The sequence below is a fragment of the Colletotrichum higginsianum genome, chromosome 12 (genome assembly GCF_001672515.1).
Source record: "Colletotrichum higginsianum IMI 349063 chromosome 12, whole genome shotgun sequence".
In the NCBI taxonomy this organism is placed as follows: Eukaryota; Fungi; Ascomycota; class Sordariomycetes; order Glomerellales; family Glomerellaceae; genus Colletotrichum; species Colletotrichum higginsianum.
Window position 1 is genome coordinate 494417 of NC_030964.1, and position 24104 is coordinate 518520.

The following is a 24104-nucleotide window of genomic DNA, read 5'->3' on the forward strand; positions in this document are numbered from 1 at the left end:
GCATGACTAGGTACAAGGGGGGAATAGAGGGGGCGGGGGCAGGGGCGGGGGCAGGGGTCTGTCTGTCAGGTACAGATACTGCACCCGTAGACTTCCGGTTCCTGGTCATGTGACATTTGGTTCGCACCTCAGGCCTGTCAGGCTCAGCCACTCACTTCACCTTTCACCATCACTGCCAGGTTCACTTTAGTCAGTCAAATACAGCACTATTGCCTGCAACAGGTACCTATTGTACATCGTACCTAGGTACCTATGGATGTGGTGGGGTGGAATGTGATGGGATAGGATGGGATGGCGAGGGATGGATGGATGGATGGCACAAGATGGTGGGTAAACTAGCTGCGGCAAGCTGGGGTGGGTGGGGATTACATAAGACACTAAAGCATCACACATTTCAAGGTCTTGGCTGGTCGGCTGGGGAAAGCACGTCACGTGGGGCGGGAAGTGTGAAGTGGTGTGAGTGGGGGGCTGAGGGGTCTGGTCCGTGCGACGGATCGGAACAGCACTCCTCCGTGCTGCTCAGCACATTCTTTCTGTTAATCGACCAAAACCACGACCGGGGGCTTCAGATGAACAACAGCATCACCGCAGCACGCACACACACACATCAACCAGCATCATGCTACGCTGCCTCGTGACAGACGCAGCAGCAGAATCGGATTCAAGGCTATCGGAACTCTCAATCAGCCAGATACTTGCCCTCACCCCGCTCCACCAGCTGCAAGTGCCCCCTTTGCACTGGACAAAGCACCATCTCCGCCTGCTTAGATGTGCCTTTGTTGACGACCAGGACATCACCCATCCTCATTCCGTCTACAACTATTCCGCCGACAGCCAAACGATTCCAGACGTTGCCACAAACACCATCACGTTCTTTCCGCAGACTCCTCCTCCCCCATCAACATCTGCTACTTCAGTCAGCCCATCATCGCCGCCGCCTCCACCACCACAAATCATCGAATCCTCCGACGCCCATGACGAGAACATTACCCCCCCGGACTCCGACTCCGACTCTGACTCCAACACCGACATCGACGCCGACGCGAGCGCCCAGGCGTTGAAATCCTTTCTATCACATAGGGCTCCGTTCCACCCGCATGTAAGGTGGGCGCGATGCCTTGCCTTGAGCCGTGTTGTCGCTGCCAAGGAGGGTGCCATGACGAGCTTGCTAGAGAAGAGTCCCCTCCAAGCTAAGCCGGCAAGGTTCGTCAACAAAACCCATTCGTTCCTCCCCCTGCCTCGTCTACATGACAGAAAGACAGCGTGTGCGCCTTCCAGAGATGTGGCTAACAGGCATTTTCCATCAGGTCCACTCCGACATTCCACTACAGACTATTTCGAGAGCGCGTCGCTGGCACCGCGTTTGCCATGCCGTCCGAGCCCTCCCCATCGATTCTTTTCCTCCAAGCGAGCGACATTGGGCGGTGCCGCGCCGCGTCCCTTCGCCATCTATACCTCCAACGTCACAGCCGAGATCGGAAGCGCCTCTTCGACGACCATCTCGGTCGCATCGCAGCCGACATGGATGCCTTTCGCGACCCTTACATCGCTGCCGCTCTCATCGCAATGGCCCAGGCCGGGCGCAAGTCCATCCAGTCTCAAGCGCGATCGCCTCCGCCCCATCAGGATACCTACTCGGTGAGTCCTCTTGATGCGAGTCCAGCTCGGGCTTGTCTGCTTGCTTGCTTGCTGCCGCCCCAGCTACATCTTATGTTGTCTGACAACCTCCCTTTTGTTTAGGTCCGACTGCTCCTCAGCGATATCAATAACCCGACATGCCTGAGAACGTTTTCTGCCGAAATACCCGATGCCTTCCTCGACAAGCTCGCATACCCCCAGTTATCCCCTCTGCCGAGCGCCACCTTCCAGATCGTCCATACTCCGGTGGCGTACGTGCCATACGCCTCCTTCCAGTCGAGACTTGGTCAAGTCTTGCTCCCGTCACGCGGTCAGAAGCGCCCAAGAGGCGGTCGATACGATCAGGATACGCCCGATGAGACCATGGCGGAGGAGGGGCCCAATGCGCAAGTCCGCAGGCTGGCATAATCTCGCAGGCTCTCACCCCGGTGCGTGGGTGTGCGTTCTTGGCTGGAATCCTTGCCGGGTCTGGGCTCCCAGCATCGCATACGTCGTCATGACGGTGATTTTCCCTCCCTTTCTGTTCTGGGTTCAGTCTTGTTGCGGATGGTTTTTTTCGGTTTTTTTTGGGGCGTTTCTTTGGGATTCGATTCAGTTACATATACCCCTGGGTTGTCGGCGTATTGGGCGTTCATGCTTACTCTTGTCTTTTGTCCAAATTGCTCTCGTCGTCCAGATTTGCCAGGAGACAACCTGCCCTGCAGTCTCATACTAAAATGTGAGGGCACATTGCCGTGAAGCTCACAAGTTGAGTGCGAAGAAGAGAAGAACCTCATTACGTATGGCTGCTTGCTGTGAACCTGTTTAAGTGACGGAGGTAGAGGGACATTACGCAGGCAATTAATGGTATTAATACGTCTGTAGGATACGTTCTTCGTCTACGCGACTCCTGGACCTCTCGGACTGGCAGATAAAACCTTCCGCCGATGGCATCGCAACATAATCCTGTGGATACTTGGACGTGACGAACAAGGCACCTCCCGAGTGAGTAGGACGGACCTCAACTGGCAAAGTTCAAAAGTCAAGGCCCCTCCTACATTCAAGTTCAACATTCTGACAAATCTTCCTCCAACGTTACAACTCGTAAAAGCCCCATTGAATCTTCCATTCCGATGAATTGTGTTGCGCCTTGTTCCTGCTGTGATCACGCGGAGGGCACACGTCCTATAGTCCCCCTGTGGTGCCGTCGTCTAGAGGACGTTGGACTGCGGCTGCGCTATGATGATTGGAAGCATATGCTGAACGTATTCGGCGCGCGTTTTGTTATCTTGGAGCGTGCCTGCAACAGCGTGGAGCAAGCCAGTCTGGGTTGATCCTATCTCCTCTTGCTGCGTGTTGTTGCCTCTGCCCTTGAAGCGCTCCTCTTTCAGTTGTGCAAGCCACGCTGCCTGGATGACATTGCGGCAGCCGCTGTAGGACACGCTGTTTCCTGCAATCAGACAACTGGGCTTGCTTGCTTGGAAGGCCAATGACTGCATAGAGCTCGGCATGGATTGGAGATGCTGTTTGTGCCGATTTGAGGTCCTGGACACGGTAGACGACTTTGCACACCTCGATACGTGCTGGCAAGTAGTAGACTCTGCTGTTCCTGCTGCTGTCAGTCACCTGGTGTGTCTTCTCAACGGCGAGGTATGGCATATACTTACCGCCCGGTTATGTTGAGGATGATGCGCTGTCTGGACGGAAGACTTCCTCAGGTTTATAGGCCTCTTTCCCGCCCTTTCTACCCTTAGTCTATATTTCTTTCGCCGAGACGAGTAATACCAGTTCCCACGCCTATCGCAGGAGCTCTTTGTACCTCACCTTCAATCCATTTCCCTAGAGCTCGTCTACTGTACTAGAAGCGACCTTTTAGCGCTCATAGAGAGACACAAGGAAACGCTCCAAACTATCAGGCTCGAAAGCGTCTCTCTCCCTGGAGGCAGTGCGGATCGTTGGTCTTCCGTCGTCCCAAGCTTCCAGCACGATTTCTCTATCCGGAAGCTAATCCTGGGATCATATTTCGTCGACAGACTATAGCCTACAACAGACCTCCCCAAGGAGATATACGCCGGGACCCTCCAGGAGCTCGATATGCTGGCGGCGGAACTCCTGGAGCTCGAGAAGGGCGACGGCAGCACCGAACAAAGCAGCCAAGGCGGTGACTCGACAGAGACAAGCCCAGCAGGGGAATCTGTGTAGTAGAAAGTCATGAAAAGGGTATACGGAAGGTTATGTAAAGTAGGGTGTAACCCCAGAGTGGCTTCTCGAGACAAGAGGGCGCAGTAGCTAAGCATATTAAAGTATGTGCTAATTAATATAGTTACCTACTAAGTTATATGTAGCTGTAATAAGAAGTCTATCTAGCCTATGGCGGCGATGTCCCTTGAAAGGCTAGTCTTAGTCGGGTTACTAATTGAGTGTAGAAGTCCTAACTTAAAGGCCCTTAATTAGCATGAGTTATTCAGTATGATTGAAGTAAAAGAACTCGAACAATCTCTAGAAATTCGAAAGTTCAACATCTTCACCTTTTTGAAATGCTTCAATTTGGCTGGAACAACGACGGAACGCAGAAGCGTGAGCAATAACGGGGACCACGAGACGAGCTTCACGTCGCGTCCATGTTGACATCGTCCCAAACGGGCCCGTTCGCTGTGTAGTCGTCCAGGCGACTTGGCTGGAGAAGACGAACTCTTTTCCATTTTTGCCGACGCCCACCGCTCTCACTCTCTCTTTCAACCTCACTCTCTCTGTCTTTCTCTCTATTCCATCTGTCTTTCTCTATCCCTCCAACTTTGTTTTGACAACTACTTGCAGCGTTTTTTTGTTCTATTCCCGTCTCTGCTACTTGTTCGACTAGCCGTCGTCTTGTAGGCATCAAAGCCGATTCTGAATTCGACCCTTTGGCTGCATCGATTTCCATCTGCCACAGTCTCTCTTCCCTCAACGATACTATCGATCGCCAATGAATCTCTCCAACCATGCGTCATACTCGCGCTACTCTTGGACACGAGGAGCACGAGCATAAGCACAAGCGCAAGCGGGAGCGTGACAGCGACAACGACAGCCACGTGTCGGAAAGCTCATCCGAGATCCATCAACGTCCCACCACCGACATGACAGGCGCTGACAGGCGTGTCATCATCGTTGGTTGCATAGATTGGTCGTCGCTTGACAGCGATGCCGTCGATGGCAGTACGACGGACTTCGTGTCTAGTAAGTGAAAGTTGTACTCCTCTGCCTGCTGTTTCTGGGGCATCACCGCTGTCACCAGCACTGGTAGACGTGACGCGTTTCCCTGTTCGGGGTCCCTTGGTCCGGATCTTCTGGATCCCCCCTCCTATCAACATCAAGCCGAGCTTCCCCCACAGCCTAAGCAAAAGCTAACGTTTGGTGTTTTGCGTCTTCACTCTCTGCAGGGGACGGACCATCGTCGCTTCAGCCGTCGCTTCTGCCGCAGGAGCAAGAGAAACCAGGCCAAGACAAGGACTTTGAAGCCGAGTTTGCCGAAATCGGCGAAAGATACAGAGATGCGACTGACCGGTGGCAGACGGCGCACAGCCAGATAATTGATATCGAGGAGGAACTCTCGGAAATCGACCGGTTGGCAGAGGCACTGCGTGCAGCGTGGTCTGAGGCGTCATCGCGTGGGACGCCGATTGGCGGCGGCGGCGGCAGCAGCACAGTTGAACGTGGACTTGGTGATGGTGGTCGTCGTCGTCTTCGTCGTCGTCGCAACATTCCCATCGACCCAGAGATCCTTCAAGGCGCAGACAAAGCATAGCCAGCGCGAAGGGAAAGGAAGGTGGTGGTAGTGGTTAATAAGAGTTTAGTGTAGGTGTGCCTGTCGTCTTGGCTAAACAGGGATGTAAGAGGTAGGCTACGATGCTTTTGAGACTGACATATGATGGGAGGAATTAATGCATGTTGTTATTCTTAATAGTGCGACGTTTTAGCGAATAGGTGTAAAGATTGTCGATATCTACACAGGCTGAGGGATAGGCTTTTTTTTTCGAAATGAATAGAATAACTCTTCTTTCCTATCTACGCTTGAACTTAATAGGCCCCAACTAATACGGGCTAAGTTATTAGCGAAAATCCTTATTTCTTTTACGAACTCAACTAGCAGTTGTATACTGTCTGCTTTAACCACCTGATGAATCCTATGAATTCTAGCGTTCAACTAAGCTATATCTTACTAAGGGCTGGGAATAAACTCTCTATAGTTGACACTAGGGACAGAAGATGCAGGCTTACACTGAACGATTTGAATGACCTACTTGAAACAAGACAATTATAATAGCTGCTCTCCTCCTTACTCCAACCGCTAGGGTTGTCACTAGCCGACTCCTAGTCGATCTCTAACTCTCTATTTCTACGTGCTAGACAATTCCCTGGAGGCTATAGCTCTTTCTCTTAAGATTACTAGCAAGGTGGGAGTGAGCAAAGATGACATCTACTTTACAAATGGCTTACCCCTATTCTGGCTTGTGCTACTATTTATCCTGATGAGAGTAAACCCCCTATACAAGTGGGGAAGGCGGTTGGTTTCATTATTTGCTGGCAAGCATTCCAACCAACCTTCAATGAAACGATGGAAACCCCCCACGAAGAAACTATGGACCTTGCCTTTGATTTGTTTGACAGGTAAGAGCGCCTGAAGGAAGAAATCCGCAAACACGCCCTGCGAAAGGGCTCAGGAGTGTGGACAACAGAATTAAATGAAGGGAATTTCGTCTTAATTGAGGATATTAAGGTGGAAAGACACTATCGAAAAAAGCGAGTTGGCTCGAAACTCGTCTTGCACATCCTCGAACAGGCCATGAGGCCGCCGTACAACGCCGACTACGCGTTTTCAGGAGTGGCAGCACACTATAACGATGATGGAGGCGCAGGAAATGCAGAACCGAGTAATACGCCCCTGCATATCAAAGTCGAGGGAGTGACATCCTTTCTCCGCTCCTTATATTTTCGACGGGTCGGTCTCACATCATGGTTTTGCCTTGGCTCGCGACAGAAAACACTCATCTAGGCATTTGGCGCGCGACAAAGACCCTGATCCAAAGCTGGAGATTGACGACATGATCGACAGCGACTCTGGTCAAGAAGTCATCCAATGCAATGAGGATTTCACACACACCAAACTCAAGAAAAGCGAGTGGGATACCCGTTGGCTCGGAATTACTCCCAGGCAGAAACCACCCATTACAAGCCGCAATCGCCTTTTACATTACGCCGTGAAGACACTCCCAGACAAAGATGCGCTCGCGTTCTTAAAGTCCCATACGCAAAAAGGAATTCTGGAAGAGTTTCCTCTCCAGGCTCTAGACGGACGTAGCGCACACTATTCTACATGTTGCTGCCAAATCCTCCAAGCCTGGATGTGTGGCATGGCTTCTTCGGCAACCAATCATCGCATCATTTCCCAATGCCGATAATTACGCAGGCTATACGCCATTGGAAGCTTTGCGGGCGCAGCTGTAGATTCGCAGAGTTCAAAGCCCTCATAGGCTCGCTCGGATGCAATTGATGGAGGATAAATTCGATGGCTTCAATAGGGATTCAGTTGCATGCCTTCTACTGCTTTAAGGTATCCAGGAGCCGTCGACGGAGCAGCGCATAAGGGCTAGATTTGGCTGTACTTGCAACGCGTACCTTGAGGGCTTCTTGAGCCCGCGCATGTTAATGAAACTAAGTGAACAGGCCCTGATACAGCATGAATTCTTGACTAGTCTCACTCCTTCCGGTTAGAAATTATGGTATACAGAGTTTAAGGACTTGCCCAGCCATTTCTCAGAATCATTAAGGACTCGATTCAGGACTAATAAGGTCCTCCAAACATCCATTGTCTTGCTCATGGGCGCTGTGACGGACTGCCTATCCTTAGGGGAAATCCCTCGAAAAGCCGCCGTGGTTGAACATCTCCAGCCAACTGAGGCGTGGGCAGTTATCGAATACTACTTCGGGCAAGGAGGCACGGTCGTCGCTGTAGTCGGCGCCGTCTTTGACAGTGCCAAGCTGTTCGATGTTGAGGTGGGCGATGCGATGATAGATGCGGAACCGGAAGACTACTACAAAGGCATCTCAAAGTGCCGGAACGATTTGTAATTCCAGTTTGTACGTCGCCATTGTGCTGACGATGTTGCTCTGGATGACAGTTCAGAGGAAAGCCTGCCGTGAGTACTGCCTGTTCCTTGCACTGGCGATGTCATGATTAATCAACCATATGTTTCACATGGTTCCAGTGCCTTGGGCCACAGAGATGTTTCGCCTATTATTGGAGGGAAAAGACCTTTTCGAGCACAGTGATGTGGATTGTTATGTTGCATGACTGGCTGATTTACTTTCCTTCTTTATGCAGCATAAATCAAACAGCATTCTCAAATCCACAGGCAAGACTGAAACGTCACTGCTGAAAGCCACAATGCCCCTTATTGGGGTCTCTTCCACCAGACTTCGGGAAGAGCATGTCAGTTTTGGTCAAAACTCTGTCAGATGTCGATGATGTTAGCTTGGCTATTCAAAGTTGGACCTGAAATAGAGTACTCATACCTCGCAGCTTAATTCCGTAATTACCAAGTACCCTTCGCGGCATCCACCAAGGTGAATTCGTCCTCGGTTTTTCGGCAAAGCAACGAAGAGTATTTCGCGATTGGCCCTTCGCTTTCTGTGTCGAGGAGTAGATCAAGAATAGCCATGTTGACAGCACTCCGGTTCCTCAGAGCCTTTCTCGCCTGGAAGCCTGTCTGTTTTTCCGTCGGATACTGTTGTGCAATATCGACACATAAGTCGATTGGAGTCTCCCCTTGACTGGACTGGAGACTAGTCTCGATTCCAGGTTTCTGGACCAACCCCTTCACAGCATCAAGGTTGCCACAACATACGGCAAAGTGAACATACGGCAAAGTGCAGCGCTGTATACCCTGCCCTTGTCGTGCAAGAATGAGCATTAAGCTGCGCATTCAAGTATTTTGGCTCGCTGAAGTGCTCAAGAATAGTGTCGAACACGCCGGGGCTCGCAGGTCGCTTCTCGCTTGGTATAATGACGGCGCATTAGAGGGCTGTCAAACCTAAATCGTTCAAATAGCCTATATTCCAAAACAATTGATCCTTGTTAGCGGAGATGCTAAGAATAAAAGAGATCTTGGACTCCATGTTTGGAAAGTCATGGGACATAGAAATGAGGCCATGAAGGAGGGTGTTTCCACCTGTTCGTCTAGTCAGGTTGATGTTTTGAGCTGCCAGAAGTTGTTTTGCAACTTCAAAGTGGCCCAAGTTGACAGCGGTGAGGAAAATGAAGTGGGCATCCATCTGGGAAAGCATCATACCATGCCTCTGAACTAGTTGAAGAATACCAACTGCAAAGTACCGATCTTTAGTTTGGGATAGAGTCTTCACAATTGCTGTTACGTCGCAGGTGACATCTGCCACGACATCGTCTCAATAGTTGATCAAAAAGTCAAAGCCTGCCCTGAAACCTTCAAAGACTAATTGATACAGAGCGGCAACCAACAATTTCAGCGTAGGCCTTAGGATTCCGTCTTAGTATTCCCACAAGTAGCTCAGGATGGCCGTGTTGCGGGACATACAGGCGCCAATGATTGGGTGGACTGCTTCGGTGCCCCTATCAAGCTGGGAGTATTTTATTAAACGGGTAGGATCCACGCCGGACTCGAGGAGAAATCTCACGCATGAAGATACTGCGCTTTGGTACTCTCTCCCGTAGAGGATATACTCACGGAATCGGAGGCCTGGATGACAGTCTAGTGCTCGAAATAGCGCCTGTTGGCCTGGACTGTGGATTCCATCGTACTCGGCGATGAACCGGGCAAACTGTCCTAGCTACCATTGGCATCAATGGTGTCTCCAACACCCAACCAGTTCCCGCTCCTAACTTGGACAAACAGCCCAGTATCGCCGTTGGCCTTGCGAGCGACACTGAATCTCCAGGTATCCTCTCGCTCGATTCCAATGGAGAGGCCCTCCAGGATGATGAACTTATCGAGACCTGCTCTTACACAGACCACAACAGCCACATAAAATCAATCAACAAGTTGATCAACATTGCGGTTGAATGCGTCGACGCCAGGAAGCTATATTGCCAGAACGAATCACATTTCAGACAAAGGCTCAGTCAGTTCATTCCGGGCACCTTCGTCGACGATACAATTCTTTTTCACCTTCTTCGTATGATCACCGAAGACTCCAGATTCTTTGTCGTCGACCCTTTGCATTTGAAGCTCAAGGAAGTTTTTCCGTATCCTGTGTTCAAAGCATTCTCCATGGACGTGGACGGGCTCATCTTGCCCATCAACGTTAACGCATCTGACCAGATGTCGAGTACAAATACGAATCACTGGGTTATCGCAGTCGTCCATCTGGGCACACGGAAGTTCAATGCCTTCGGGATGGAGGAGGAGTCCATTCATTATTGGGCTTCAAGAATAGAGGCTCTTGCCTCTGAAGTCTCTGGAGGATCCTTTAACCTCGACAGGCGGTCTCTTGAGGTACGATTCACCTTTCGAAGCCCTCCAAAGCTTTGACTTGTTGCTAATGCTTTTTAGCTTGGACCCTACACTGACGATTCGTATTGCGCTTTTCTCTGCGCTTATGCCCTGGACCGTTACCTCGAATCAAATCTTAAGCACTGTAGACAATGGCCTACGGGACCTGAGTTGAGGGAGAGATACTTCCGTAGGTTTCTCATCCACTGGGGAGTGCCATCCAGTTTCCTCCCCGATCATACACAGCAGATGGACTTCGACGTCGTCGATAGCCCTCAATCAACAGTTGCATCATCGTATCTGAGTGGCACTAGCGAGGTGAGTTGCACGGAAGGGCATCATCACTGTCTGTCTAGTGACCTGCGGAGGTACTCTAAGACTAGCGGTCGTGATTTTGGCCAGCTGGACATGGCGTTGAACGACACTGGGTCGCCTCTCAGAACCGAACAGAAAGCCCGTCTAATCCAAATGAATATGGAATGCAATCCACTTTCCGAAAGCAAACTGAGCATGCCTCAGCCAACTCCGCCCTCATGCTCATTAAAAGAATTATTTAATGAGATTAACGAGATCAAGGTCCTTTGCCAATCGCATAGCTATCAACATAGGAGGCTCCTGGTCGAGACGGCGAAAGAATTTAAGGTTCAGCTTGCAATCGAGACGACAGAGCAAAAGAAAAAAAGGGCAGCCTCAAATGCACAATTTAGTAGTCGAGCGAAACAGGCGCAGTCGAAGCAAAAGAGCCTAGAGTCCAACAACAAAGCAGGGAAAGGGGTCAAGGAAGATAACCTCCAGCAAAAACCCATAGAGCCTGTCCAACAAGGACAGCACAACCCAGATTCTCCCAGTACGGCTATGAGCATGGTGATATGGAAAGCGACAGGACTACGCACCAGAAGGCCACTGCGCACTCGCTACTGGAAGTACGTCGAAGAAGGACGCATTCTGCAGGAAATTGAGAAGATTCTGGGCGGTGATATCCTGAGATGTTTGCCAGGCGCAGTCGTCCGACCTGACGAAACGGTTGTGAAGTTCCAAAATGCACGCAAGTGTTTCAAAGTATTGAGACAAAACATTTTCCCAATACAGTGAGTCTAGACATACTGTCATCTCACATCTTTGCTAATTTTAACACAGATACAATGCTCTCAATAGTAACAAAATAGCTTTTTTCGGCAAATAGTTCAAAATTGTGCCCCCAGAACTAGGTCCGTTCAAATATGCAATCTGCGTGGATATGCAACTGGACCCAACGAATCTGGGACCCATCCCGAGTTCCTAGCATTAGTGCAGCATCTATACCAAAATTCCATTTTTCTGCGTACCACTGCCCTCATTGCACATGTCTCTTGGAGCAGAATTGTATACAGACGAGAATGTCAAGGCATTCAAGCAGCGAGTTTGTGTTATCTGAGTTTGTATCATCATTCATCTTGGGATAATAGGGTGACACTTGACGCATTGGACCATCCATGGTTACACATGCCCTCTCCGCTCAATAAGGACGGCAGGCACTCAGGGGCAACCACCTGTCCCTGAGTGCCTGCCATCTCTCATCTTTCCCCTCCTTTCGTCTTTCCCTCTCCCCTCGTCTTTCCTTCTCCCCTTATCTTTTCCTCCCCTCGTCTTTCTCTCGTCCCTCAGGTCTTACCCTGTCCGCTCAGCCCCCTCTCCCTCGAGTCTTTCCGTCTCTCGTCGTGCGTTTCCCTTTTCCATCGATCTTTCTCTTCGATGGATTTCTTCTCTCTTTGATCGAGCGTCTTGGTCTGCCTTCATGTTTTACTTCTCTTGTTGACCTTCTCTCTCTCCGCCCTGTATACCTGCCGTATAAAAAGCTATGTTCCTATATCACACCACTGTTCGTACTTGTTCCGCTCTCTCTCTCCTCGCAGATTGTAATCTTTGGTCTCTCAACGCCATTCCGCAGCGATTTGTAGTCATTGCAACTGTATCTGATTGCTGCAGCGCAAGAACCATTCCAGCCACCCGACTTAGTTGACGTTCCGAATCGAGACGCGGTATCAACATGAACATTCATGACCTCTGTCTGCGTGTGCATCCGGTCCTAGAAGGCATACTCAGTCAGCTTTCTGCGACAGATGCCTCTGCTTTTATCTTGGCAGCTTGCTTGACCACGAGGATATCCCTAGAAACGAAACACAGATATCCACATCTTCTAAGAGACATGCCAGAGCATCTGGAGTGGATCAACGCGAAGATCAAAGACGGACATAAAGCCATCATCATTGGAAACGATCTTCGCAAACTCAAATATAGAATAGAAAACCCTCGGTCTGATAATCGGGAGGGAACAAAAATCTACATTTGGCTTGCAGTCATACCCATACACGCTGTGACAACAACAATTACAGCCACCAACGCTGATGAAACCTACCTCATGACTTGGGCTGGCAAAGTCCACAGGCGGGACGAATTATATGGACCATATGAGAGCCATCACAACTTTCTGTTCCCTTACTCGCCCGGGCTCTCATACCTCCCTGTTCCGTATTTATCGACAATGTTTTCCCCCCGCGCTCCGAATATGCGGCCGCTCTTCAAAAATGAAGATCACAAGGATTGGTATCTCAGCTCAATGTCCAACGAGAATAATGTTAAAGTCATGTTCATGGCCTCTGCTTCTGCGTGGAACGAGGGTCTCAATGTGTATATGCCTGCCTCGTTGAGCGACACGGCTTCGCCTCAGTCGAATGTACTTTGCACCGACCAATCCAGCCTAGCATATTTCGATGTAAACGAGAATAGGGAATTGGTCACCCATACGTACACCGGAAGAGTTATGCAACGTTGTCTCGGCCAAGGATTCATTCCAATTATCATCATCCTAGGGTCTCCATTTGACAACCACTACAGGGACGAGAACAAGAGGCATTAGGTCATACCGGCCTGGAGCTTACCAAAGAGTGGATAGGAGATAGAAATCGTTGTTCATGTAGATATAAGGGTGTCTCAATCGCAACAGCTCGGTCGTTCTTCAGACGCAAACATGCTTTCTATGCTCATCACCCTTCTGACTGTTATTTTTCCTTTGCTTCTTCGTGTCCTGCAGAACTTCTGGCCTTCTCTGTTTGCTTACTTTGCCCTGGCGATTTGCACCATTGCAACCTTTCTTCTTCTTACAATTTTGTTCCGCTTGCCTCAGTCGTATACATACCGACTCAAATAGTTGTAAGAAGTTACATTATTACGGACGAGCAATAGCTAATGGAATTTTCACCAGATGTGCTTTTTTGAAATGAACGCCTGGACCTGCGGTCATTGAGCGTGGTACAGTAAGCCTCTGTCCAGCTGTCCAAAAGGTCGCAAGACACCCAGAAACTGCACTCTTAGGCTCGTCAACTTAGCCAACTTCGAAGACGATGTCTGCCACTCGTGCCGAAATCTAAGAAGCAATCTGGGAACTCTCGAGAGCCACGCGCCCCTTCGCTACATTTTCTCAACTCCCGGCAAAAACCTCCCAGCCCCTCGGAAATCAACACTGCTTCTTGAAGTGCCCCTTACAATTGGTCCTGGAAATCCCCTCGAAGACAAGTCAAGGCGGAAAGGTTGCGGTTATTGCCGAAACTGTGCTTGTATGAGCAAAGTCCGAGCACTCCGACTCACACGTTTACGTGTAGCCAGTGTTGAGCAGGCCTCGACTTGGGTCGGTATGCCCAAAAATGCTTCTGGTTCAGTGGAAAGTCCCATTCAGTTATCCTGATTCTGTTAGAGGATCAAGTAAAGAGATCGTGTGGAGATGGTTATGTGTATTGTGGATTGCGAATGCTGGTTGGCGTTTTTGTGCAAGTAAGAGCTCAAGAGCACATGTCTATGTATTTATCTATGCTTTCCCTGGCCTCTTCATAATGAATAATCCATACGATGCGTTTCAATGCTTCATCATGATCCGCCTTGTAGGAATTGTCGAAGTCGCCCTTGATCGCCTCAGGATCCTGGAGCTGGGGCAACGCATATACGACCCAGATCGTTGTGATTACTTGGCTTCCGTTTTTGGCGGTCACCAGATTGATTCCGACAGGACAAACAATCAAATCGATGGCATCATCCTCGAGGAAAGCTTGCAGGAGATACTCTTGGGTTTGCGCCTTCCAGAGGAACGACTCCAAGCCACCCTCTCAGATAGTCCATACCCTCAAGTATACAACCACGACGTCTACTATATCCAGGGTCGTCATCGAATTGAAGCAGCCAAAAGATCAGGTGATGTCCTCACATGGGTTGTCCGACTGCACGTTACCGACAGCTGGCCAAACTTTATCCACAATGAGACGGGGTTCATACAAAGTCAACCCGATTGGTACAGCCATGAGAAAGAATGGTCAGATGGAGACATATACGTCAAGCTGAGAGAGTCTCAAGTGAGCTGCGATGAGGACATTGAGAGACAGTTCACTGTACGACTGGGACCCATGAAGCGGAAGTCGATGGCGGATATAGAAGTACGCCCCGAGATCCAAATTACGCTGGATAGATTTAAGGACTTTCCTAGTTTATTGCAAGGACTAAAACTTGGCATGATGTACAAATACTTGTCGTGGCATCATCTGGACGCGGAAGTGACGAAGTACATGCAACATATTGAACAAGTATACGTCGCTTTGACAGATGGTGTGGAATATGTCCAACATTCTATGGACATCAATACGATTCGAACACTTGAGGAACGTTTACCAACGAGTACTGCGGACCGTCAATTCATTCAGCGAGGGTTTCGTTCAGGGAGACTCTTTTCCATGGTGACCGACGAACACTGGCGAGCAAGGATTGAGTACATCGTGCTTAACATGCCAGTCCTCATACCCAGTCTGAAGTCTTTCCATGAGTACATTAAAATTCTCAGCACGGCTGCTCAAATTTTGAAGATTCATTTGCTGTCGGACCACGCGCATGAGAAAGGGACGCTCTAACAGCAGCTCCGTGAGTTCTGGGACCCGTCCGCTCGCCTTGTAATAGAAATCTCAGAAGGGCAATTTCAACATGGGACGGGGCCGTCCTCTTTCGAAATGGCCTACAATCAGCTAATGCAAGCAGCCATCCGCCAATTTCCGTATCTGCAGCACACAGACAGCCCACGTGTCAGCAGCGGCAAAGCGTATGTATCCCGTGTCGACGTCGCTTGCCAGTCGCTTTTCTTTCGGCGGGCCTACTTACTTGGCTTCAGGAGCCACGGTATCGCGCAAGGCTGTCTGATGCAAACGCAGCCTTTCGACTTTCCAAAAGGGGGACTGCCACCAGACGAAGAAGCTCACTTTCTCGCCAAAATAGTTCGTCGCTGGGGCCGTCCGCACACCCAGATTTACCAGCGGATACAAGAGATTCTTTTCCTTCCCCGCCTGGTTTCGAATGATGCTGGCAACGCGTTTTCGGTTATTCGCATTCAAAAGGACTTCATCAACGTTTTCTTCGGGCTTCCCTCGTTTCAGCTAGATGCGTCCATACCAGTGATAGACATCAACACAGAAAAGATGGCTGGATGCCCTAGGTCTGCTCCGATGACTGGACTGTCTGACTTTCAATGTCCCAGGAATGTGGAAGCAAATGGGCTTCACAATGTGGGGGATGTGCTAATGTCAGGCACCGGCCTCGATGAAGATCAAGGGCACGACGTCGTCATGCGAGATACGCTCTCCGAGAAGTGCTCATCTTCTCATGTCTTAGAAATGACAGCGAAGTTGAACAATGAGACCTGCTCAGAGATCACGCCACTTCAATTTGACCACGATCCTTTACCAAGAGTTCGAGCCGGAATCCATCAACCAAGTTGCGAGCTATCGCCTAGAGTTAGTCCGTTCACGCAAATCTCCGCTACACAGACTGAAAGGGACGCTGGACATAGAGTGAATCACACTTTCCAGGGAGCAATAGCTACAAGAAACGCTGATCCTTTACAACCCCCAAGATCTGGCCATTTTCCGCTCCAAGGCTTCCAACTTCAAAGAATCTCAACCTCAAGCATGCCTCTTTCCACGTTAGAAAGACATCCGAACGCGAGTTCTTCTTTAATTCAAGGTGTATCACATGGATACTCACTTCAATCATCATCTGCTTTCATGCCGAGCGAGAACGGAACAACTGGCTACTTACCCAGTCAACATCTCGAACCGAGCAACCAACGCGACCCACGTAACCCGCGAAGCTCTCAACAGAACAATTATTGGATCCCCAGACTGCCCACTCGGGCTGACCGTGAACTTCAAAGACTGTCGTCATCTCAGGGGCATCCATCCGTCATGACAAGGAACATATCTCACAGTGAAGGCAATAGACTGAAGAGAATATACAGCCAACGAAGCAGTCTTTCTCCGACATTCTCAAATACATACATTCCAAGCTTCAGCGGACCTCAGAGAATCTCGAGCGTCCGCGATGTGCGCTCAGAATTGCCATCGTACTTACCGTGGCAAGTGCCTAACAGTCTAGTCAAATCCGAGCAGGAAGAGATAGGAATTGATTCTTTACAGACACAATCGCAACAAATGGACGGACGACACTTTTCATCAGGTTTGAATAGAGTTCAATCCGGGGACACTAAGCTGAGCGACCAATACCAAGGATACAACTTCAATGCCGCCATGGACTCTTCTGATCCGTTTTCGATGAATGGGTCAAGCATCAGGACGAGATCTACATTGCTGAGCTTTCCTGGGGATAGAAATAGTCTACGCCGCGGCTTGGACGGTATTCAAGGCTTCGATGATAGCGAGGACAGCATGATTTTTTAGCACTAAGGGTGATGTCTCCAGTGTACATAGTTTCTGAAATTATGCGGGTTTCCAGCACCGAAGGTCTACTCGATGTTCGTCTGGACTGCGCTGCAACCAATGCGTAGAGACTTACTATAACGTGACATGAATGATCAAGAGGCTACAACGCATTTTCTTTGTTTGATGTTCTTGTTGCTCCGTTTTCTGTTCGAGCTGAAGAATGTGATTTACTACATTGCACGCATTGATTCAGACGCACAATATGCTTGTCTGCGGAGAAACCATAGCGCTTAACTTTTGCGATCAAAGTCACACTGCCACATATCATCATACGTAATTGGAAGTTCGGATATTTGCCCAAGTCAAACACATTTAATCAAAAACCCACATCGTTCAACTACTCAAACCAAGCAGAAGTCATGAAAAAAATCTATGCTGTGATGCATACAATGCTTGTCTTTCCGAATCATCAAAAGTCGATAGACCACAAAGAAACCAAATGTCCCCAAGCTCGTATGCGGTCGGTTATGCCTGTTTAGTACAAGCTCGACGAAGAGTATCTGCGACTTGTGCGCCTCTTCCTCCGGTGCTCGTGATAGGTCTCTTGTCTTTGATTCTGAGCATAGTACTTCTCTCCTTTGTCAAGTCTTGTGGCAATTAGTAACGTGACTTCAAGCATTACTAATACACTCACGCGAGCTTTGCGAGCACATAAGCACTGCAGGCTATCAGAGTCGTTTTCAAGAAGCTAATGATAATAAGAGCAGGCTATGGTAATTTCAATACATCAAGTGGCTTGGGGCTGACTGACTGGCCTTCAAATCGTCTTAGGCGGCGCAACGAAGTATATATGAAAAGCCCACCCCCCGGGATCCAGCATGGTCTGAGCTTAAAATAGATTGCACGCACTTCTAGCAATATCCGTGTTGTAATTGGTGTACGCAAGGGGAATCTCTCCTCCATCCTCCGTGAAACTCTTCTGTTCTTCCTGGAAGTCCGAAACAGTAATCGTGATATAGCTACACAAATTAGCTAAAGTGCAGTCGTGTAAGTCGATCATTCTTTTCTGCTTGAGATTTTCCCTTTGGCTCTCCTCTAGTTGAGACTGAAGGGAAAGGACCTGCGCTTGAAGTTGTGTGATGAGCAAAGACTGTTGCTGAGTGCCTTTACTGCTGCCCCGGCTGCCCCAGCTTGATTGGGACTGTCTGTCGTACGGAAAGGGGTCATGAGGGGCAACATGATCTGCAGTCGGCTCATCGAATAGACCTTGTGACGGCCTCCTAGGTCTGACGGGTCTGGATGGCACAAGTGGTCTTGGCCTCAATGGGGAGGACGGCAATTTAGGCAGGGGCTTTTCCCTCGACATCGTCGGTTGACACACGTCACGTCGAGGAGTCATGTGGAGACGGGCACGGCGGCCCTATTAATACCTGACTCGGAGTTGACAATACACACGAATGGATTTTGAATGCAGAAAGCTGTTAAAATCTACTTCCAATCGAAGGAAAACTACCCTAGTGAACGGAACCTTGCGAGCCCAAACTAGTAGAGATCATACATGTTACACAACTCATGGGTCTCATAGTCATTGCCGCCCTCCACATCACCGTTTGCGGCGTTCTCACTCAAGTCGTCCTCAGTAGCGTCGTCGGACTCGTCTCCACTGTCACAACCACAGCGACTGCAGTTCATCTCTTGTTCCGTCAGATGCTGATTCATCTCAGCCAACTCTTCCTTGATTTCGTCGACCTTGTCTTCCAGCTTTGTGAGGCGCGCGTCCTGTCTGCTTTGACTGTCATGAATTCATTCTATGACAGCTTCAATCCGGTCAAGACTCGCAAGTATGTTTCTGTTCAGTCAGTATAAAGTGCACGGCAGACGGTTCCGCTTCACGTACCGTTTCTCTGCCGGATCGACAGGGACTTGACCATACCCAGGCGGCGGGTTGGCTGCGTAGCCGGCCCAAGTCTCAGTCTTGTTCGGAGGCTGCTGAGTGGTGGTGGAAGGGTAATCCAGCGTCACAGTGCTGTTTGTAGGATATGACGGAAGACTGGTATAGCCAAGGTAATCCTGCCGCGGGCTTGGTTTGCCGGTCTCCACTGGAGGCGTAGAGTTCGTGTATGTCAGGAGTTGGAGTAAATCATCCGTGGACATATCGCCGAAATTGAGAGGGTTAGACATAACGAAGACGACAGCGTCAAGTAAGTGAGTGAATTCTAGCGGATGGGCAGTTGAGTGTGGCAGAGGCTAGCGTCGTGGCCTCCATTCTCTCGCATAGAATATACATCTGCGAAGGGCCCGCCGAAATGGCAGGATGACAACCATCTTAAGCGCCTGGTTAAGCGATTTAAACGCTGTCTGTTTTTAGCACGCGCATTGACGAGATTTGGATTCCTTTCTCCGAACTTCAAGTTGCTGTTTCACAGAAACATAGTACCACTTAGGCGGCGACCATATTTAACACCTGATGTCTCCGCGAAGCCCTTGGACTTGAGCGACCCCGACAGCCCAACCCCACCATGAAGTTCTTCAATCTGATTTCCTTCGTTGCACTGATCCCCAGTGTTCTCTCGATAAATGGGTTTCCAGCCATTTGCACTTGGGATCCTCCCATATCCGTCGAGGCAGGCGCCTCGCTTTCCGCAAGGTCAGTATCAGCGCGTTCCGATGTACTCTAACTAAGAACACGGCAGGATCGACAACCCCTGGGCCGGCTGCTGCACGGCAACCCTGCGGTTCGCAGATTCCGAGTTCCTGCCCATCAACTGGTCATTTGACGCCATCCAATGCGCGGACTTTGAGCTTGCCCAGCTGTCTGTACTGGTGGACTTGCCTAATGGCGACTCGTACATAATCTAGTAGGTGTGTGGCTCGCTTATCTCGCAGTGTTGCTTACATGGCACAGGCAGTGTGCGGGGCAGGCGGCATTGACCTGCAGCCATGTTGAGATCACGAACGGGCGGGGTAACATTGGCGCGGTCAGTCTCGATCAGAGTGGCACTGTTGCCTTAACAGCAGCAACCACTGGTTTCCAGACCACCACCACTGATGCGGCGGTGGCTGGTGCTCATACGTTGACGGCGGCCGTCCTTCCAACCGGGCCCGCACAGACAGGACCGACTCCTGCGCCGGCTGCCGCAGCCACTACCCAACCCCTGGTAGCGCCTCCGTCCGCGCCCACCACAGTGGGCGCCCAGAACTCCGACGTCGGTGGCACAGCTGCGACAACGCCTACACTCTAACTGGAAATGAAGTCACGTCTGTCGCGCCGCCTGCCGGTGCGCCTCCGGCGAGCGCGGCTGCGGCAGGCACAATGAGCACCGTACCGCCGAACGATACTGACGGGCAGTCCGCAACCTCCTTGAGCGGGCTAGCGGAGACGGACCGCCCTCTACCAACGAGCACCGCAACATTGACTGTCACCGACTGCATGGTCCCGTGTGCGTCATGGATAAGCTTCCGCCAGAGCTCGTGATTCATATCTCCTGCCATCTTCCACTCCCAGATCTGTGCAACTTTCGCCTCGTGAATCGTAATTTTGCTAACGCAGCCTACCCAATCATCACAAGGCATGTATCGTTGCTGAACGTCTGTTCGAGCATAGACGAGTTTTTGGCTCATTTTAGAACACATAAGGAATCGTCGTCATGCCCAAAGTCCTTGACAGTCTATCACGGGGAATGGCCGGTCTGTTCGCGGGAGAACTGGCAGGTTCACCCTCTCTTTCTGTACGAGTCCCATCCGCGAGCTTTCCTGGACGCCGCCTTTGACGAGGTCTACGAACGATATGTCCGTTTCACATCTTTGCAGCGGGGAAGGGCCGACCTCAAGGATCCCACAGTGTTTTCGAAGCTTCTCTCGACGCTGCCACATGTCACGTCCCTGACCCTATCTCCTCTGCAACTGTCGTCTCGCCGTTGCTGGTCTATCAATAGGAGGTTGGGTCGCATTAGGAAGAATATGTGGATATCTCCTTCCTTTAATGACTCTATGGCGCCTTTGATTGGGGCGTTCCTTCGCGTCAGTTACAGGTTTCCTCAAATTAAGGAACTGATCGTTAAATGCAGGTTGAACCCTCTTGACATCCCCATCGCAGCTGACTCCCCCGCTATTAGGCTTGAGGTGGTCTCCTTGATGTCTATGGGCGTTCAGTCCGAGGCCCTGCTCGCCTTCATCCATCGATTTCCTCTCCTTCAACACTTGAGCATCAGGCTTGAGGCGGCAAACGGTATCCACCTCCCCACGGCGATACAAAAATTCCTGATTCTAAGCCTGCGCAGTTTATGTCTCGCAAGCATGTGGATACCAGAAGCATCTTTGTCGCAGATCATCGACCAAAACGTCCGTCTTCATGCCATTGAACTTGCAGACATGACGCTAACGCAAGGGACTTGGCAATTATTCTTCACCTGCATAAGAAATGCTGAACGGTGCTTAGGCGTTGTTTGCAACGGTGTGCTGGATGGAATAAGCCTCGAGTGCCCTTCTATTGTGATGGAAGACGATAAGAGGTTTTTGCTATACTGATTCCTGAGCAACAAGTAATTAAGATGGCCGTTTAGAGTATTCAGGTTTTAGGAGATTATTTACATCTAAGCGTAACTAGGAAAATATGAACTAAATGGCGCAGAGATCTCAGTTCTTACTTGCGGTGCTGTTAAATAGTCTCTCTCCTTTGTCGCGCTCATAATATTTGTCCCGATCTAGCTATCGTCCACATTGCCTGCTGCCGGCTTCGAGCCTGGAGATATGAGTTTACATAGCCTGTCATTTTACTAAGATCCGAATCAGCAACAGGTTCCTGTACAATTCAATCCATCTATAGAGTTTTCCAGCTTTAACCTGCCGGATCCCGAGTATCCGTATGTCTTCGATGCTAACAGTAATCTCCATTCGGCGTACGCTACTCCATTGCATTTATATCTACAGACGCCCGGTCATCTGAGCGACGACGAGGCCTTTCTCAGAGGGACAGCGCCCAGCCCAAGTGAACAGGACCCTATAGTTACTATTGCTGAATGGCACGATGCTACGGACGAAAAAGCATTGCAACATACCTGCTACGTAATGAAAGAGATAGCGAAAGGGAGACTGGCAGAGTCCTCCATGGATCCAGTTTTACTCCAGGAGATTCTGACTGTTCATGGGCAAACATATTAGGACAGAATGTTTCGGCTTCATGAACTGTTTTCTAGGGACATTGAAAACTTCAAAGCCCCTTTCCAATGCCTTATGGATCTTCTGTGCGCCTGGCGATCAGTCTGTCGTATCAAAGTTCAGGCTTCTCACGGAATTGACGTCTTCCTTGATGATAATGAAGCGGAAAAGATTCTCATGTGCGAAGCCATCGTGCGATCCGCACTAAGGGGCACGCTGAAGCATGTAGAGTCTATAAAAGAGGGCCAAAAGCTGAATGTGGGAGGAAATGAGCCGGATATTAATGCCAGCTAGTTCTATTGACATCTGTGAGATTTTCTAAATTGCAAAGTTTGATTATAAATCCGATGAAATAGAATGCGTAAACGAGTACATTGAATTATAGGTTCTCTTTCACTGGCCGTGATGCGCCATTCTTTGCCTAGGTGTCATCGTTCATTCGACCATACATCGGCTACTGACTCTCTTAGCAAACTTATCTAGCCTTGATCATTTTCTCTCACACTCTCGGATTGCAGAGACTGAGCATTGTGTCCGTCTGAAACGATCACAATGTCGATGTATCGCAACATCCTCATTCTTCTCACTGTCACCTGTGCCATGGTAGCAGTGATTCATTGTGTCCTGATTGGTGTGAATCTAAGTCTCCCAGCAATTCAAGATGCCGGTATTTTTACTGTTCAGGTAAGCCTGTGATTCCTCACACGTGGTGTCGTGTGGCTTAATCAGTCAGTTTCATAATACGAACATTGTGCCAAACGATATTTATCGGCGTCTCCAGGATCTCACGATTGGGCTCACGAGAACCTGCTTAAATTATGAAAACGAACGGCATTGCGTCAGCCTCGACTACATTGATACCATCAAACATTTAGTACCATCGATGAATGGACTAGACGATGTTCTCGGATACCTTCCCTTGCTTCATGGCTTTTTCATATCTCTGGTTGTAGTGACCTTCCTCTTTACGGCTCCCCCGATTTCGTTCTTAATTCTCGCTATGACGGGTCGACAGCAGATTTTGAGGCGCCTTCAATGCCTTATAATCTTAGTGTTATGTGCGCTGCTAGTCCCAGTAGTCTTGAGCCCAACCCTGACCGCAATACTGGTGAGAGAGACGGGCATAGTCTTTGAGAACGTGGTGGAGGGCGAGCTAAGCCGGCTTGGGATCGTCGGGATTTCATGCAACGTGGCAAACTTTACAATGGCTCTTGCGGCGTTGTTCGTTCACCTTGTCTACTTCACGGCCTGACAGAAGCGCTCCCGGTCTTTCACAGGTTATATCATCATAGCAGTCAACTGTAGATGAATGCTGTTTTCCTTACAAAATCACCCTAAATCATGCTGATAAAACACAACTACAATATACGATGAACGCTGATTCTTTCTCTGGCGCTCGACTTGGCCGGGGCAAGGTTCCCCCAACTCTCCTCCCGAGCCATCAGATTGACTTTTTTAAACCATTCACTCCTCGTAATCGACGCTTTGGGTTGTCCAGCCCCAACCAGCTCTTGGATGCAGCTGGGAAGCCGCTGCCGACACCGCCTCATCGACCTCCCCACCTACTAGGTCAACTGCAGCCGTCGTTGTTATCTGCTCCACCAACTCCGCCCAGCATGTTTGATCCGCGATGGGAGCTTCAGTTCCCTTCTACCTTGGTTTACTACAACCACGACAACGGTAATCCCTGGAAGAAAGATATCGAACGACACCAGACAGCCGCTGCTTACTGGCGGCAAGCGTATCATACCACTTGCGCCGACTTGTCCGAGGCTTTGTACCTCCTCCAATGCCGCGTTACGGACTTGGAAGAGCGTCTGTCCAACTCTAAGCAGCAGGTACGGTCTAGACACGAATTGCAGGGTTCCTACGCGCTAACAACAAAGACGGAGGAACGTAAATGGCAGCCCAACAGTCCTTCAACTCCAACGGCGATCACGGTGCCGCATGATGCTCATGACAACGTTGTCTGAATTGTACGAGCAACTTTGCATCTGCCAGTCGCTACTGAGGGTGTCTATCTGGCACATTTGTCTTGCTGGTTTTGCACACCGGAGAGCATGTTTGTCACTTAGTATAGCACATTTGTCTATCTTGCATT

At 49.8% G+C, this 24104-nt stretch overlaps 10 protein-coding genes across 10 annotated transcripts; 8 read left to right on the forward strand and 2 right to left on the reverse strand.

Moving 5' to 3' along the window:
• Window positions 1-619: 619 nt before the first annotated feature.
• Window positions 620-2046, forward strand: CH63R_14624 (transposase; the record flags this gene model as incomplete). The annotated part of the gene is made up of 3 exons (XM_018309598.1): window positions 620-1203; window positions 1308-1638; window positions 1741-2046. The coding sequence occupies 3 exons, from the start codon at window positions 620-622 to the stop codon at window positions 2044-2046; spliced, it is 1221 nt and encodes a 406-aa protein (XP_018150570.1).
• Window positions 2047-2828: 782 nt separating this feature from the next.
• On the reverse strand, window positions 2829-3128 carry CH63R_14625 (uncharacterized protein; the record flags this gene model as incomplete). Its single annotated transcript, XM_018309599.1, has 1 exon — window positions 2829-3128. The coding sequence occupies one exon, from the start codon at window positions 3126-3128 to the stop codon at window positions 2829-2831; it is 300 nt and encodes a 99-aa protein (XP_018150571.1).
• Window positions 3129-4598: 1470 nt separating this feature from the next.
• CH63R_14626 (uncharacterized protein) lies at window positions 4599-5401 on the forward strand (the record flags this gene model as incomplete). The annotated part of the gene is made up of 2 exons (XM_018309600.1): window positions 4599-4833; window positions 5037-5401. The coding sequence occupies 2 exons, from the start codon at window positions 4599-4601 to the stop codon at window positions 5399-5401; spliced, it is 600 nt and encodes a 199-aa protein (XP_018150572.1).
• Window positions 5402-6211: 810 nt separating this feature from the next.
• On the forward strand, window positions 6212-7725 carry CH63R_14627 (uncharacterized protein; the record flags this gene model as incomplete). Its single annotated transcript, XM_018309601.1, has 3 exons — window positions 6212-6264; window positions 6650-7000; window positions 7437-7725. The coding sequence occupies 3 exons, from the start codon at window positions 6212-6214 to the stop codon at window positions 7723-7725; spliced, it is 693 nt and encodes a 230-aa protein (XP_018150573.1).
• Window positions 7726-9308: 1583 nt separating this feature from the next.
• On the forward strand, window positions 9309-11403 carry CH63R_14628 (uncharacterized protein; the record flags this gene model as incomplete). Its single annotated transcript, XM_018309602.1, has 6 exons — window positions 9309-9414; window positions 9460-10124; window positions 10182-10439; window positions 10500-11209; window positions 11259-11275; window positions 11330-11403. The coding sequence occupies 6 exons, from the start codon at window positions 9309-9311 to the stop codon at window positions 11401-11403; spliced, it is 1830 nt and encodes a 609-aa protein (XP_018150574.1).
• A 1239-nt stretch (window positions 11404-12642) lies between these two features.
• CH63R_14629 (uncharacterized protein) lies at window positions 12643-13017 on the forward strand (the record flags this gene model as incomplete). Its single annotated transcript, XM_018309603.1, has 1 exon — window positions 12643-13017. The coding sequence occupies one exon, from the start codon at window positions 12643-12645 to the stop codon at window positions 13015-13017; it is 375 nt and encodes a 124-aa protein (XP_018150575.1).
• Window positions 13018-14023: 1006 nt separating this feature from the next.
• CH63R_14630 (uncharacterized protein) lies at window positions 14024-15049 on the forward strand (the record flags this gene model as incomplete). The annotated part of the gene is made up of 1 exon (XM_018309604.1): window positions 14024-15049. The coding sequence occupies one exon, from the start codon at window positions 14024-14026 to the stop codon at window positions 15047-15049; it is 1026 nt and encodes a 341-aa protein (XP_018150576.1).
• Window positions 15050-17381: 2332 nt separating this feature from the next.
• Window positions 17382-19027, reverse strand: CH63R_14631 (uncharacterized protein; the record flags this gene model as incomplete). Its single annotated transcript, XM_018309605.1, has 5 exons — window positions 17382-17493; window positions 17541-17571; window positions 17756-17865; window positions 18405-18638; window positions 18744-19027. The coding sequence occupies 5 exons, from the start codon at window positions 19025-19027 to the stop codon at window positions 17382-17384; spliced, it is 771 nt and encodes a 256-aa protein (XP_018150577.1).
• Window positions 19028-19365: 338 nt separating this feature from the next.
• On the forward strand, window positions 19366-20088 carry CH63R_14632 (uncharacterized protein; the record flags this gene model as incomplete). Its single annotated transcript, XM_018309606.1, has 3 exons — window positions 19366-19493; window positions 19540-19692; window positions 19752-20088. 3 exons carry the CDS (start codon window positions 19366-19368, stop codon window positions 20086-20088), a joined length of 618 nt encoding a protein of 205 aa, XP_018150578.1.
• A 3285-nt stretch (window positions 20089-23373) lies between these two features.
• On the forward strand, window positions 23374-23976 carry CH63R_14633 (uncharacterized protein; the record flags this gene model as incomplete). The annotated part of the gene is made up of 1 exon (XM_018309607.1): window positions 23374-23976. The coding sequence occupies one exon, from the start codon at window positions 23374-23376 to the stop codon at window positions 23974-23976; it is 603 nt and encodes a 200-aa protein (XP_018150579.1).
• Window positions 23977-24104: the final 128 nt, after the last annotated feature.